This window comes from Mizuhopecten yessoensis, unplaced genomic scaffold, assembly GCF_002113885.1.
Source record: "Mizuhopecten yessoensis strain PY_sf001 unplaced genomic scaffold, ASM211388v2 scaffold2249, whole genome shotgun sequence".
Taxonomy (NCBI): domain Eukaryota; kingdom Metazoa; phylum Mollusca; class Bivalvia; order Pectinida; family Pectinidae; genus Mizuhopecten; species Mizuhopecten yessoensis.
In genome coordinates, this window is record NW_018404452.1 from 405,412 (window position 1) to 420,415 (window position 15,004).

The 15,004-nt window shown below is 39.1% G+C and overlaps 1 protein-coding gene across 4 annotated transcripts in view; it reads right to left on the reverse strand.

Annotated features, from left to right (window-relative positions):
• LOC110445359 (diacylglycerol kinase theta-like) overlaps positions 1-10,686 on the reverse strand; it is a 47,565-nt gene extending 36,879 nt beyond the window's left edge. For all 4 annotated transcript variants that reach the window (XM_021489929.1, XM_021489930.1, XM_021489928.1 and 1 more), the window contains exon 1: positions 10,122-10,686. In XM_021489929.1, the coding sequence (XP_021345604.1) occupies positions 10,122-10,290 (169 nt within the window). In that variant the 5' untranslated portion in view covers positions 10,291-10,686. The remainder of the gene's footprint in view (positions 1-10,121) is intronic.
• Positions 10,687-15,004: the final 4,318 nt, after the last annotated feature.

Consider the following 15,004-nt stretch of genomic DNA (forward strand, 5'->3'; position numbering starts at 1 on the left):
AAGCAATTGCAAATATTGTTATAGTGTGAGAATCTCCAAAGTTTTTTTGTCATTACCCATGGACGAAGTCCCTTAGGGCGGGAACAGGCCCAGGCATGATTGTGTACATCTCTTCATGACATGTCATTGTATATCTGGTAATGTGGTGGGGATCGCAAGAGTTTTAATGTTCTGACCAAGTCTTTAAAGGTGGGGCAAGACCCTGGTAACATCCTTACAGCATAGGTGTATGGTTATAGGGTGAATCTTCAAGAAGTTGTTAATTGAGTTTGTTCCCAGCTGTGACCTTGAAGATTTGTCAAGGTCATTTATTTGCACAAAGTTGAAATCCATTTATCCTCGCATGCTACTGGCTAAATATCATCATCCTATATATGCTTCTTAAAGGTCAGTCAGGTTCGGATCAAGTTAATATATTTGAACAATCTTTAGGGTCATCTATTCTAGCATGCTGATGTCTAAACATCTCAACTCTAGGTCTCTTATTTATGCAGAAGCTATGTAATTTTTTAAAGAATGACCCCTGAAACCCTGAATTGGGTTTTCATTTAAACAAACTTGTTTGCAATTAAGTTTTCCAAACAAATTTGACTCCTGAAACAAAAAGGTAGGTCAAGGTCATTTATAATTTATTGAACAAACCTGTGCTCTTCATCTAAGCATGCTACTTGTTAAATATCTCCACCCACCCTTGGTTAGAATATTTGAACAAATTTGACAGCTTCAGCCTTTAACACATTCACCCCTGAAATTTCATAATGAACTATTCCAACCTTTGAATTGGAAAGGTTCAAATGTGTCTTCAGGGGTGAATGAGATAATGTGGGTCAAGTTCAAACATATAGCTCTTTATCCCATCATGCTACTTTACATCTTCTGTCTTTAGTTATTCAGAAGAGGTATTTCAAATTTTTGAAAAAAATATACCCCGGCCCTTTAACCTTTTAAGTGAAGAAACGTTATGTAGTTGAACATAATTTGAAAGCTTTTCATCCTAGAATACTACACTAGCTGAATATCACAACCCTAGGGATTCAAAGAAGAACTTAAATAAAAGTTTATTTTTTTTTACATCTGCTCAAGACCTTAAAATACAGTCAAGGTCATTTATTTGAACACAATTGTTAGCCCTTCATCCGAACAAGCAGCTAGCTAAATACCACCGACGTAAGTGTTTTAGGTAATCAGCGGAAGTCATTCCAAATGGAAAAAGTTGACGACCAATACACAGACAACAGTAGATGTTTAGTCTGGGCTAGCTAGTATGACAGTAGATGTTTAGTCTGGGCTAGCTAGTATGACAGTATGTGTTTAGTCTGGGCTAGCTAGTATGACAGTAGATGTTTAGTCTGGGCTAGCTAGTATGACAGTAGATGTTTAGTCTGGGCTAGCTAGTATGACAGTAGATGTTTAGTCTGGGCTATCTAGTATGACAGTAGATGTTTAGTCTGGGCTAGCTAGTATGACAGTAGATGTTTAGTCTGGGCTATCTAGTATGACAGTAGATGTTTAGTCTGGGCTAGCTAGTATGACAGTAGATGTTTAGTCTGGGCTATCTAGTATGACAGTAGATGTTTAGTCTGGGCTAGCTAGTATGACAGTAGATGTTTAGTCTGGGCTATCTAGTATGACAGTAGATGTTTAGTCTGGGCTAGCTAGTATGACAGTAGATGTTTAGTCTGGGCTATCTAGTATGACAGTAGATGTTTAGTCTGGGCTAGCTAATACGACAGTAGATGTTTAGTCTGGGCTATCTAGTATGACAGTAGATGTTTAGTCTGGGCTAGCTAGTATGACAGTAGATGGTTAGTCTGGGCTATCTAGTATGACAGTAGATGTTTAGTATGAGCCAGCTAGTATGACAGTAGATGTTTAGTCTGGGCTATCTAGTATGACAGTAGATGTTTAGTCTGGGCTAGCTAGTATGACAGTAGATGTTTAGTCTGGGCTATCTAGTATGACAGTAGATGTTTAGTCTGGGCTAGCTAGTATGACAGTAGATGGTTAGTCTGGGCTATCTAGTATGACAATAGATGGTTAGTCTGGGCTAGCTAGTATGACAGTAGATGTTTGGTCTTGGCTATCTAGTATGACAGTAGATGTTTAGTCTGGGCTAGCTAGTATGACAGCAGATGTGTAGATGTTTAGTCTTGGCTAGCTAGTATGACAGTTGATGTTTAGTCTGGGCTAGCTAGTATGGCAGTATATGTTAAGTCTGGGCTATCTAGTATGACAGTAGATATTTAGTCTTGGCTAGCAAGTATGACAGTAGATGTTTAGCCTGGGCTAGCTAGTATGAGAGTATATGTTTAGTCAGGGCTAGCTGGTATGTCAGTATGTGTGTGGTTTGGACTACTATGACAGTAGATGTTTAGTCTGGGCTAGCTAGTACAACAGTATATGTTTAGTCTGGGCTAGCTAGTATGACAGTAGATGGGTAGTCTGGGCTATCTAGTATGACAATAGATGGTTAGTCTGGGCTAGCTAGTATGACAGTAGATGTTTAGTCTTGGCTATCTAGTATGACAGTAGATGTTTAGTCTGGGCTATCTAGTATGACAATAGATGATTAGTCTGGGCTATCTACTATGACAGTATATGTTTAGTCTGGGCTAGCTAGTATGACAGTAGATGTTTGGTCTGGGCTAGCTAGTATGAAAGCAGATGTTTAGTCTGGGCTATCTAGTATGACAGTTGATGTTTAGTCTGGGCTAGCTAGTATGGCAGTATATGTTAAGTCTGGGCTATCTAGTATGACAGTAGATGTTTAGTCTGGGCTAGGTAGTATGACAGTAGATGTTTAGTCTGGGCTATCTAGTATGACAATAGATGGTTAGTCTGGGCTAGCTAGTATGACAGTAGATGGGTAGTCTGGGCTATCTAGTATGACAATAGATGGTTAGTCTGGGCTAGCTGGTATGACAGTAGATGTTTGGTCTTGGCTATCTAGTATGACAGTAGATGTTTAGTCTGGGCTAGGTAGTATGACAGTAGATGTTTAGTCTGGGCTATCTAGTATGACAATAGATGTTTAGTCTGGGCTATCTACTATGACAGTATATGTGTAGTCTGGGCTAGCAAGTATGACTGTATGTGTATGATTTGGACTACTATGACAGTATATGTTTAGTCTGGGCTAGCTAGTATGACAGTATATGTTTAGTCTGGGCTACCTAGTATGACAGTATATGTATAGTCTGGGCTAGCTAGTATGACAGTATATGTAAAGTCTGGGCTAGCTAGTATGACAGTATATGCATAGTCTGGGCTAGCTAGTATGACAGTAGATATTTAGTCTGGGCTAGCAAGTATGACAGTAGATGTTTAGGCTGGGCTAGCAAGTATGATAGTAGATGTTTAGTCTGGGCTATCTAGTATGACAGTTGATGTTTAGTCTTGGCTAGCTAGTATGACAGTAGATGTTTAATCTTGGCTAGCTAGTATGATTGTATGTGTATGATTTGGACTACTATGACAGTAGATGTTTAGTCTGGGCTAGCTAGTATGACAGTATATGTGTGGTTTGGACAACTATGACAGTAGTTGATGTTTAGTCTGGGCTAGCTAGTAAGACAGTAGATGTTTAGTCTGGAATAGCTAGTATGACAGTAGATGTTTAGTCTGGGTTAGCTAGTAAGACAGTATATGTTTAGTCTGGGCTAGCTAGTATGACAGTATATGTTTAGTCTGGGCTAGCTAGTTTGACAGTATATGTTTAGTCTGGGCTAGCTAGTTTGACATGTGTATGATTTGGACTACTATGACAGTAGATGTTTAGTCTGGGCTAGCTAGTATGACAGTATATGTGTGGTTTGGACAACTATGACAGTAGATGATGTTTAGTCTGGGCTAGCTAGTAAGACAGTATGTGTTTATTCTGGGCTAGCTAGTATGTCAGTAGATGTTTAGTCTGGGCTAGCTAGTATGACAGTATGTGTATGGTCTGGGCTATCTAGTATGACAGTAGATGTGTAGTCTGGGCTAGCTAGTATGACAGTATGGGTGTGGTTTGGACTACTATGACAGTAGATGTTTAGTCTGGGCTAGCATGTATGACAATATGTGTTTAGTCTGGGCTAGCTAGTATGACAGCAGATGTGTAGTCTGGGCTAGCTAGTATGACAGTATGGGTGTGGTTTGGACTACTATGACAGTATAGATGTTTAGTCTGGGCTAGCATGTATGACAATATGTGTTTAGTCTGGGCTAGCTAGTATGCCAGCAGATGTGTAGTCTGGGCTAGCTAGTATGACAGTAGATGTGTAGTGTGGGCTAGCAAGTATAACAGTAGATGTTTAGTTTGGGCTATATAGTATGACAGTAGATGTTTTGTCCGGGCTAGCTAGTATGACAGTAGATGTGTTATCTGGGCTGGCTAGCATGATAGTATAGGTGTAGTCTGGGCCAGCTAGTATGACAGTAGAGGGTTAGTCAGGGCTAGCTGGTATGACAGTATGTGTGTGGTTTGGACTGTAGTCTGGACTAGCAATGGGCTAGCATGTATGACAATATGTGTTTAGTCTGGGCTAGCTGGTATGACAGCAGATGTGTAGTCTGGGCTAGCTAGTATGATAGTATAGGTGTAGTCTGGGCCAGCTAGTATGACAGTAGAGGTTTAGTCAGGGCTAGCTGGGATGACAGTATAGATGTTTAGTCTGGGCTAGCATGTATGACAATATGTTTTTAGTCTGGGCTAGCTAGTATGACAGCAGATGTTTAGTCTGGGCTAGCTAGTACGACAGTAGATGTGTAGTGTGGGCTAGCAAGTATAACAGTAGATGTTTAGTTTGGGCTATCTAGTATGACAGTAGATGTTTTGTCCGGGCTAGCTAGTATGACAGTAGATGGGTTATCTGGGCTGGCTAGTATGATAGTATAGGTGTAGTCTGGGCCAGCTAGTATGACAGTAGAGGTTTAGTCAGGGCTAGCTGGGATGACAGTATAGATGTTTAGTCTGGGCTAGCATGTATGACAATATGTGTTTAGTCTGGGCTAGCTAGTATGCCAGCAGATGTGTAGTCTGGGCTAGCTAGTATGATAGTATAGGTGTAGTCTGGGCCAGCTAGTATGACAGTAGAGGGTTAGTCAGGGCTAGCTGGTATGACAGTATGTGTGTGGTTTGGACTGTAGTCTGGGATAGCAATGGGCTAGCATGTATGACAATATGTGTTTAGTCTGGGCTAGCTAGTATGACAGAAGATGTGTAGTCTGGGCTAGCTAGTATGACAGTATGTGTATGGTCTGGGCTATCTAGTATTACAGTAGATGTGTAGTCTGGGCTAGCTAGTATGACAGCAGATGTTTAGTCTGGGCTATCTAGTATGACAGTAGATGTTTAGTCTTGGCTAGCTAGTATGACAGTAGATGTTTAGTCGGGGCTAGCAGTATGACAGCATGTGCTTAGTCTGGGTTATCTAGTATGACAGAAGCTGTTAAGTCTGGGCTAGCTAGTATGACAGTATGGGTGTGGTTTTGACTACTATGACAGTAGATGTTTAGTCTGGGCTAGCTAGTACCACAGTATATGTTTAGTCTGGGCTAGCTAGTATGACAGTAGATGTGTTATCTGGGCTGGCTAGTATGATAGTATAGGTGTAGTCTGGGCCAGCTAGTATGACAGTAGAGGTTTAGTCAGGGCTAGCTGGTATGACAGTATGTGTGTGGTTTGGACTACTATGACAGTAGATGTTTAGTCTGGGCTAGCTAGTATGACAGTAGATGTTTAGTCTGGGCTAGCAGTATGACAGCATGTGCTTAGTCTGGGTTATCTAGTATGACAGAAGATGTTAAGTCTGGGCTAGCTAGTATGACAGTATGGGTGTGGTTTGGACTACTATGACAGTATATGTTGGCTGGGCTAGCTAGTATGACAGTAGATGTGTAGTCTGGGCTAGCTAGTATGACATTAGATATGTTATCTGGGCTAGCTAGTATGACAGTAGATGGGTAGTCTGGGCTAGCTAGTATGACAGTAGATGTGTAGTCTGAGCTAGCTAGTATGACAAAAGATGTGTAGTCTGGGCTAGCTAGTATGACATTAGATATGTTATCTGGGCTAGCTAGTATGACAGTAGATGTGTAGTCTGGGCTAGCTAGTATGACAGTAGATGTTTAGTCTGGGCTAGCAGTATGACAGTATGTGTTTAGTCTGGGCTATCTAGTATGACAGTAGATGTTTAGTCTGGGCTAGCTAGTATGACAGTAGATGTTTAGTCTGTGCTAGCTAGTATGACAGTAGATGTTTTGTCTGGGCTAGTATGACGTCTGGGCTAGCTAGTATGACAGTAGATGGGTAGTGTGGGCTAGCAATATAACAGTAGATGTTTAGTCTGGGTTATCTAGTATGACAGTAGATGTTTTGTCTGGGCTAGTATGACAGTAGATGTGTTTTCTGGGCTGGCTAGTATGATAGTATAGGTGTAGTCTGGGCTAGCTAGTATGACAGTAGAGGTTTAGTCAGGGCTAGCTGGTATGACAGTATGTGTGTGGTTTGGACTGTAGTCTGGGCTAGCAAGTATGACAGTAGATGTTAAGTCTGGGCTATCTAGTATGACAGTAGATGTTTAGTCTTGGCTAGGTAATATGATAGTAGATGTTTAGTCTGGGCTAGCTATTATGACAGTATGTATTTAGTCTGGGCTAGCTAGTATGTCAGTATGGATTTAGTCTGGGCTAGCTAGTATGACAGTTGTTGTTTAGTTTGGGCTAGCTAGTATGACAGTATGTGTTTAGTCTGGGCAAGCTAGTATGACAGTAGATGTGTAGTCTGAGCTAGCTAGTATGACAGTATATGTTTTAGTCTGGGCTAGCTAGTATGACCGTATGTATTTAGTCTGGGCTAGCTAGTATGTCAGTATGGATTTAGTCTGGGCTAGCTAGTATGACAGAAGATGTGTAGTCTGGGCTAGCTAGTATGACAGGAGATATTTAGTCTTGGATAGCTAGCTATAGTATGAAAGTAGATAATTAGTCTCTGCTAGCTAGTATGACAGTAGATGTTTTGTCTGGGCTAGTATGACAGTAGATGTGTTTTCTGGGCTGGCTAGTATGATAGTACAGGTGGATGCTGGGCTAGCTAGTATGACAGTAGATGATTAGTTTGTATGACAGTAGATGTTTAGTCTTGGCTATCTAGTATGACAGTTGATGTTTAGTCTTGTCTAGCTAGTATTATAGTAGATGTTTAGTCTTGGCTAGCTACTATGATAGTAGATGTTTAGTCTTGGCTAGGTAGTATGACAGTTGATGTTTAGTCTTGTCTAGCTAGTATTATAGTAGATGTTTAGTCTTGGCTAGCTACTATGATAGTAGATGTTTAGTCTTGGCTAGGTAATATGATAGTAGATGTTTAGTCTGGGCTAGCTAGTATGATAGAGTATGACAGTAGATGTGTTATCTGGGCTGGCTAGTATGATAGTATAGGTGTAGTCTGGGCTAGCTAGTATGACAGTCGATGTGTAGTGTGGGCTAGCAAGTATAACAGTAGATGTTTAGTTTGGGCTATCTAGTATGACAGTAGATGTTTTGTCTGGGCTAGCTAGAATGACAGTAGATGTTTAGTCTTGGCTAGCTACTATGATAGTAGATGTTTAGTCTTGGCTAGCTACTATGACAGTTGATGTTTAGTCTTGGCTAGCTAGTACGACAGTAGATGTTTAGTCCGGGCTAGCTAGTATGACAGTATGTATATAACATGGGCTAGCTATTATGACAGTATGTGTGTGGTTTGGACTACTATGACAGTAGATGTTTAGTCTGGGCTAGCAAGTATGACAGAAGATGTTCAGTCTTGGCTAGCAAGTATGACAGTAGATGTTAAGTCTGGGCTAGCAAGTATGACAGTAGATGTTTAGTCTGGGCTAGCTAGTATGACAGTAGATATTTAGTCTTGGCTAGCTAGCTATAGTATGAAAGTAGATATTTAGTCTCTGCTAGCTAGTATGACAGTAGATGTTTATTATTGGCTAACTAGTATGACAGTATGTGTTTGGTTTGGACTAATATGACAGTAGATGTTAAGTCTGGGCTAGCAGGTATGACAGTATATGTTTAGTCTGGGCTAGCTAGTATGATAGTATATGTTTAGTCTGGGCTAGCTAGTATGACAGTATGTGTGTGGTTTGGACTACTATGACAGTAGATGTTTAGTCTGGGCTAGCTAGTATGACAGTAGATGATTAGTTTGGGATAGCTAGTTTGACAGTAGATGTTAAATCTTGGCTAGCTAGTATGACAGTATGTGTGTTGTTTGGACTACTAGGACAGTAGATGTTTAGTCTGAGCTAGCTAGTATGACAGTATATGTTTAGTCTGGGCTAGCAAGTATGACAGTATATGTTTTTAGTTTGGGCTAGCTAGCATGACAGTAGATGTTTGGTCTTGGCTATCTAGTATGACAGTAGATGTTTAGTCTGGGCTAGCTAGTATGACAGTAGATGTTTAGTCTGGGCTATTTAGTATGACAGTAGATGTTTAGTCTGGGCTAGCTAGTATGACAGTAAATGTTTAGTCTGGGCTAGTAAGTATGACAGTACATGTTTAGTCTGGGCTAGTAAGTATGACAGTATAAGTTTAGTCTGGGCTAGCAAGTATGACAGTAGATGATTAGTCTGGATTAGCTAGTATGACAGTAGATGTTTAGTTTGGGCTAGCTAGTTTGACAGTAGATGTTAAATCTTGGCTAGCTAGTATGACAGTATATGTGTTGTTTGGACTACTAGGACAGTATATGTTTAGTCTGAGCTAGCTAGTACGATAGTAGATTTTTAGTCTGTGCTAGCTAGTATGACAGTATATGTTTAGTCTGGGCTAGCAAGTATGACAGTATATGTTTAGTCTGGGCTAGCTAGTATGACAGCAGATGTTTGGTCTTGGCTATCTAGTATGACAGTAGATGTTTAGTCTGGGCTAGCTAGTATGACAGTATGAATTTAGTCTGGGCTAGCTAGTATGACAGTAGATGTGTAGTCTGGGCTAGCAAGTATGACAGTATATGTTTAGTCTGGGCTAGCAGGTATGACAGTATATGTTTAGTCTGGGCTAGCTAGTATGACAGTAGATGTTTAGTCTGGGCTACCTAGTATGACAGTAGTTGGTTTAGTCTGGGCTAGCTATTATGACAGTAGATGTTTAGTCTGGGCTATCTAGTATGACAGTATGTGTGTGGTTTGGACTACTATCACAGTAGATGTTTAATCTGGACTATCTAGTATGACAGTATGTGTGTGGTTTGGACTACTATGACAGTAGATGTTTAGTCTGGGCTAGTAAGTATGACAGTAGATGTTTAGTCTGGGCTAGCAAGTATGACAGTAGATGTTTAGTCTGGGCTAGCAAGTATGACAGTAGATGTTAAGTCTGGGCTAGCAAGTATGACAGTAGATGTTTAGTCTGGGCTAGCAAGTATGACAGTAGATGTTTAGTCTGGGCTAGCAAGTATGACAGTAGATGTTTAGTCTGGGCTAGCAAGTATGACAGTAGATGTTTAGTCTGGGCTAGCTACTATGACAGTAGATGTTTAGTCTTGGCTAGCTACTATGATAGTAGATGTTTAGTCTTGGCTAGGTAATATGATAGTAGATGTTTAGTCTGGGCTAGCTAGTATGACAGTAGTTGTTTAGTTTGGGCTAGCTAGTATGACAGTATGTGTGTGGTTTGGACTACTATGACAGTAGATGTTTTGTCTGGAGTAGCTAGTATGATAGTGTTTAGTCTGGGCTAGCTATTATGACAGTATGTGTGTGGTTTGGACTACTATGACAGTAGATGTTTAGTCTGGGCTAGCTAGTATGACAGTAGATGTGCCCGTTATGTTGTGGAGATACTACTTCCCGGCACTGAGGCGATCGATAGTAGCAGCCATTCAGTGCCGCAGCTAACATGGGTGTCCGTAGCTCTGATCGATGTGGAAAGCGCCTGTCGTCATCTCGGGGCTGTGTACGCATGCATTAATTAAACCCAACCACACATTGCACCCTACCCCACACCCCACAACCACCAGTACCCACCCGCCCCCCGGGCAAATGCGAAAATGCCGGGCAAAATACACACAAACATAAGCGCATTTCGTTTTCACCATAAATTAGCGACTGGCGAATAGCGTGAGACTGGGTATCACCTACCTTCACAAACAAATCCCTGCCCGATAAGTCCCCACAACATGTCCGTACAATGGTGACAGTACGTTGGTTTATGAAATGTCTTCTTGATAAAGAAATGTCCGTGGCCATGCTCGTCTGGGTCTGCTCCGCACTGTAACATGTTGTTTTCCGCAAGGCCAGAGTCATCCATGGATGGTGCTCGTCAATAGTAGTGCTGGTATAGATTTCCTGTCGCGTGTTCGCCTCGTTCTATTTAACCTCCGATACAACATCCGAACGAAAACTGAGGAATTCACAACAAGCGCAAGGACGAGATGGAGGGACGGTGGCGAGCATAGCTGGGGTAACCATCGTATCTTCTCCGCCACTTCGCCTATACATCACTTCCATTTGCCAAATCTGTCATGTGCGGAAATGAGGGAAAGTGTTCGGGAACGAGGCTCGGAGAGAATCCGCGGAGAGATTGTATGATACCGGTTGCTGAGCCTGGCTGATCGATAGTAACGTATCTCACCTACACAGCCGTACGTATACACACTGTCAGGGTTCGGCTCTGTACCATTCACGCAGGCACACAGGCAACTGTGCAAATAGTTTCCGATATTTTCTTCAAAATATGAATTTGTTTTTACAAAAATAAAGTGTTAAAACTAATTAATTCATCAAATTACAAGAAAATCATACGGTATTATTTAAACTCACAAACTAGACGAGAGTTCTTAGTGTATTTTAAAATTATTATAATTAGACACGGCATTGTATATTGTGTTCTGTCTAGGTAGCTATGTCATGTTCTGACATTGTATTATACTGTACTATGCATCTTATTGTAAAATAATTAAAGAGTACTATGTATTACATTGTATGAAATTGTTCTTCATTTTGTTATACTTTATAGTTATTACTTACAATGTATCAAAATGTATTTGTTTCAGTATAAGTTACAATTAGCTACAATGTATACACTTTTCAAAATATCGCGTAACTCACTCTATTAAATTGTACTTTAAATATGTACCATCGTATCATACTACCTGCTCGATTGTTATTCATTCCATTGTAACATACAGTGTTGTTATAATGTAAGTCAATGCATTGACTGCATGCACTATGATAATAATGACTTGATGCAAATTAAGCTAACCAGTAAAATCAACATAGATACTGACCTGCCGCCTCGTTAACTCTACTGACATGGTACCCCAAATTGAAAGTTTGGTCATCTTAATACAAATGTTGTATATTTTCGAAAATTCTGAAGAAAATTCCCGATCACATTAAAAACCTAGACAAACCTCATATAATGGAATAGTTAGACACATATTGAATCATTTATGACATCGAAATGCATGTACATGTCGCGCATTGTACAATCAGACAAAATGAGAAAGATTGCAAGATCGTTTGAGAACACCCATGAAGCTGTTTCCATATTCCTTTACATACAAGGTCTATTGCCTCTGTCCTTCATTCATTCATTCATTCATTCTTTCTTTCATTTTTTCTTTCTTTCTTTGTTTCTTTGTTTCTTTCTTTTTAAGTCGGTTAATCCAGAGACCTATATCAATTAATCCAGAGACCTGTATATTCTTTATATATTTCATAATATATTGTAATGTAGGTCCTGATCAATCCTTGTATGTAACACACAATACAACAGTACGATGTATTTCATTAAAAATATCACAGGTCCATTTTGCATAAAATACCTACATACAAGCATGACCTAAATTGTACAAACAATATATGACTGACATCAGCCTACTAAGGCTAACGAGACACTATAGATATTCGTTAATACAACCTAATTTTTCATTACCTATATTGATAACTTCGACATATCTAATGCAAACAAACACACAAACAGCTGCAAAACAAAGACATGTTATTTACCGTGTTGATCCCTGCTGATATCGGGTCTGGTTGACAGTTCTCGAGTCTCACAAATTTACCTATTCATGCTCCAATAAACAGACTTAATTAGTCCATCACTGACCAGTGGGAGTCAGCGTGTCCTTATCTAATTAGATTTCACACACGTGTTGCGGCTGTCACACAGGTGAACATGAGGCCCAACAGCCAACGTAGTACATTTTAACACTAGATATATTTTCAACACTTAGACAAGTGAAATGGTTCAACGGACCGAATGCATGGACATGCAGGAACACATATTAATCAGCATAAATAAATGTCAACCACGCACGAGGCAAATTTCCACAGGTGCTTGAATCGATTAGCAACCTTACCCCTCTCTCCGAAAACCATCGATCTCGCTAGCGCTCCCGCTAATTACCGCCAGTTGTATTTAGGTTTCTGATGTCGTGCTAATTAGCATACTTTAGGTATTTGTTAGGTGCTCCTCGGTGTCAGGTAGAAAACAGTAGGATTTGATTACAAGTAAACTATAGTCTATACCATAAAGCGCCTTACCATATGTGAACGTAAACATAGAAACACAGCATTGATCTCTACTGCTACGCTCTATTTTTCACTTCATATGAAACATGTTATCTTAACATTACTCTTCGTTTTTCACGTTAAATGTAATTCGATTAATGAAAGGTTTTAGAGGTACCCCTAAACGAAGGAATTCGAATTTGGTATCTTAGTCCGTCCCTAAACGTTGAATACGCGTAACTTATACAAATATTGTTATGTAGTGATGTACTGTGTTGTAATATAAGACGTTAGTATGAACTATATTGTACCGATCAGACGTTAGTATGAACTCTGTTGTACTGAACAGACGTTAGTATGAACTATATTGTACTGATCAGACGTTAGTTAGAACTATATTGTACCGATCAGACGTTAGTATGAACTATATTGTACTTATCAGACGTTAGTATGAACTATATTGTACCGATCAGACGTTAGTATGAACCATTTTGTACCGATCAGACGTTAGTATGAACTATATTGTACTGATCAGACGTTAGTATGAACTATATTGTACCGATCAGACGTTAGTATGAACTCTGTTGTACTAAACAGACGTTAGTATGAACTATATTGTACTGATCAAACGTTAGTTAGAACTATATTGTACTGATCAGACGTTAGTATGAACTATATTGTACTGATCAGACGTTAGTAATAACTGTGTTGTACTGATCAGACGTTAGTATGAACTATATTGTACTGATCGGACGTTAGTATGAACTATGTTGTACTGATCAGACGTTAGTTATAACTATATTGTACTGATCAGACGTTAGTATGAACTATATTGTACTGATCAGACGTTAGTTATAACTATGTTGTACTGATCAGACGTTAGTATGAACTATATTGCACTGATCAGACGTTAATATGAACTATATTGTACTGATCAGAATTAGTATGAACTATATTGTACTGATCAGACGTTAGTTTGAACTCTGTTGTACTGATCAGACGTTAGTATGAACTCTATTGTACTGATCATACGTTAGTTATAACTATGTTGTACTGATGAGACGTTAGTATGAACTATATTGTACTGATCGGACGTTAGTATGAACTATGTTGTACTGATCAGACGTTAGTTTGAACTCTGTTGTCCTGATCAAACGTTAGTATGAACTCTGTTGTACTGAACAGACGTTAGTATGAACTATATTGTACCGATCAGACGTTAGTATGAACCATTTTGTACCGATCAGACGTTAGTATGAACCATTTTGTACCGATCAGACGTTAGTATGAACCATTTTGTACCGATCAGACGTTGGTATGAACTATATTGTACTGATCATACGTTAGTTATAACTATGTTGTACTGATTAGACGTTAGTATGAACTATATTGCACTGATCAGACGTTAATATGAACTATATTGTACTGATCAGAATTAGTATGACCTATATTGTACTGATCAGACGTTAGTTTGAACTCTGTTGTCCTGATCAAACGTTAGTATGAACTCTGTTGTACTGAACAGACGTTAGTTAGAACTCTGTTGTACTGATCAGACGTTAGTTATAACTCTGTTGTACTGATCAGACGTTAGTTATAACTATAGTATGAACTATATTGCACTGATCAGACGTTAATATGAACTATATTGTACTGATCAGACGTTAGTTGGAACTCTGTTGTACTGATCAGACGTTAGTTAGAACTCTGTTGTACTGAACAGACGTTAGTTAGAACTATATTGTACTGATCAGACGTTAGTTATAACTGTGTTGTACTGATCAGACGTTAGTATGAACTCTATTGTACTGATCATACGTTAGTTATAACTATGTTGTACTGATTAGACGTTAGTATGAACTATATTGCACTGATCAGACGTTAATATGAACTATATTGTACTGATCAGAATTAGTATGACCTATATTGTACTGATCAGACGTTAGTTATAACTATGTTGTACTGATTAGACGTTAGTATGAACTATATTGCACTGATCAGACGTTAATATGAACTATATTGTACTGATCAGAATTAGTATGAACTATATTTTACTGATCAGACGTTAGTTTGAACTCTGTTGTACTGATTAGACGTTAGTTATAACTATGTTGTACTGATGAGACGTTAGTATGAACTATATTGTACTGATCAGACGTTAGTATGAACTATATTGTACTGATCATACGTTAGTTATAACTATATTGTACTGATCAGACGTTAGTTAGAACTATATTGTACTGATCAGACGTTAGTTTGAACTCTGTTGTACTGATTAGACGTTAGTTATAACTATGTTGTACTGATGAGACGTTAGTATGAACTATATTGTACTGATCAGACGTTAGTTATAACTCTGTTGTACTGATCAGACGTTAGTTATAACTATATTGTACTGATCAGACGTTAGTTATAACTATGTTGTACTGATCAGACGTTAGTTATAACTATGTTGTACTGATCAGACGTTAGTTATAACTATGTTGTACTGATCAGACGTTAGT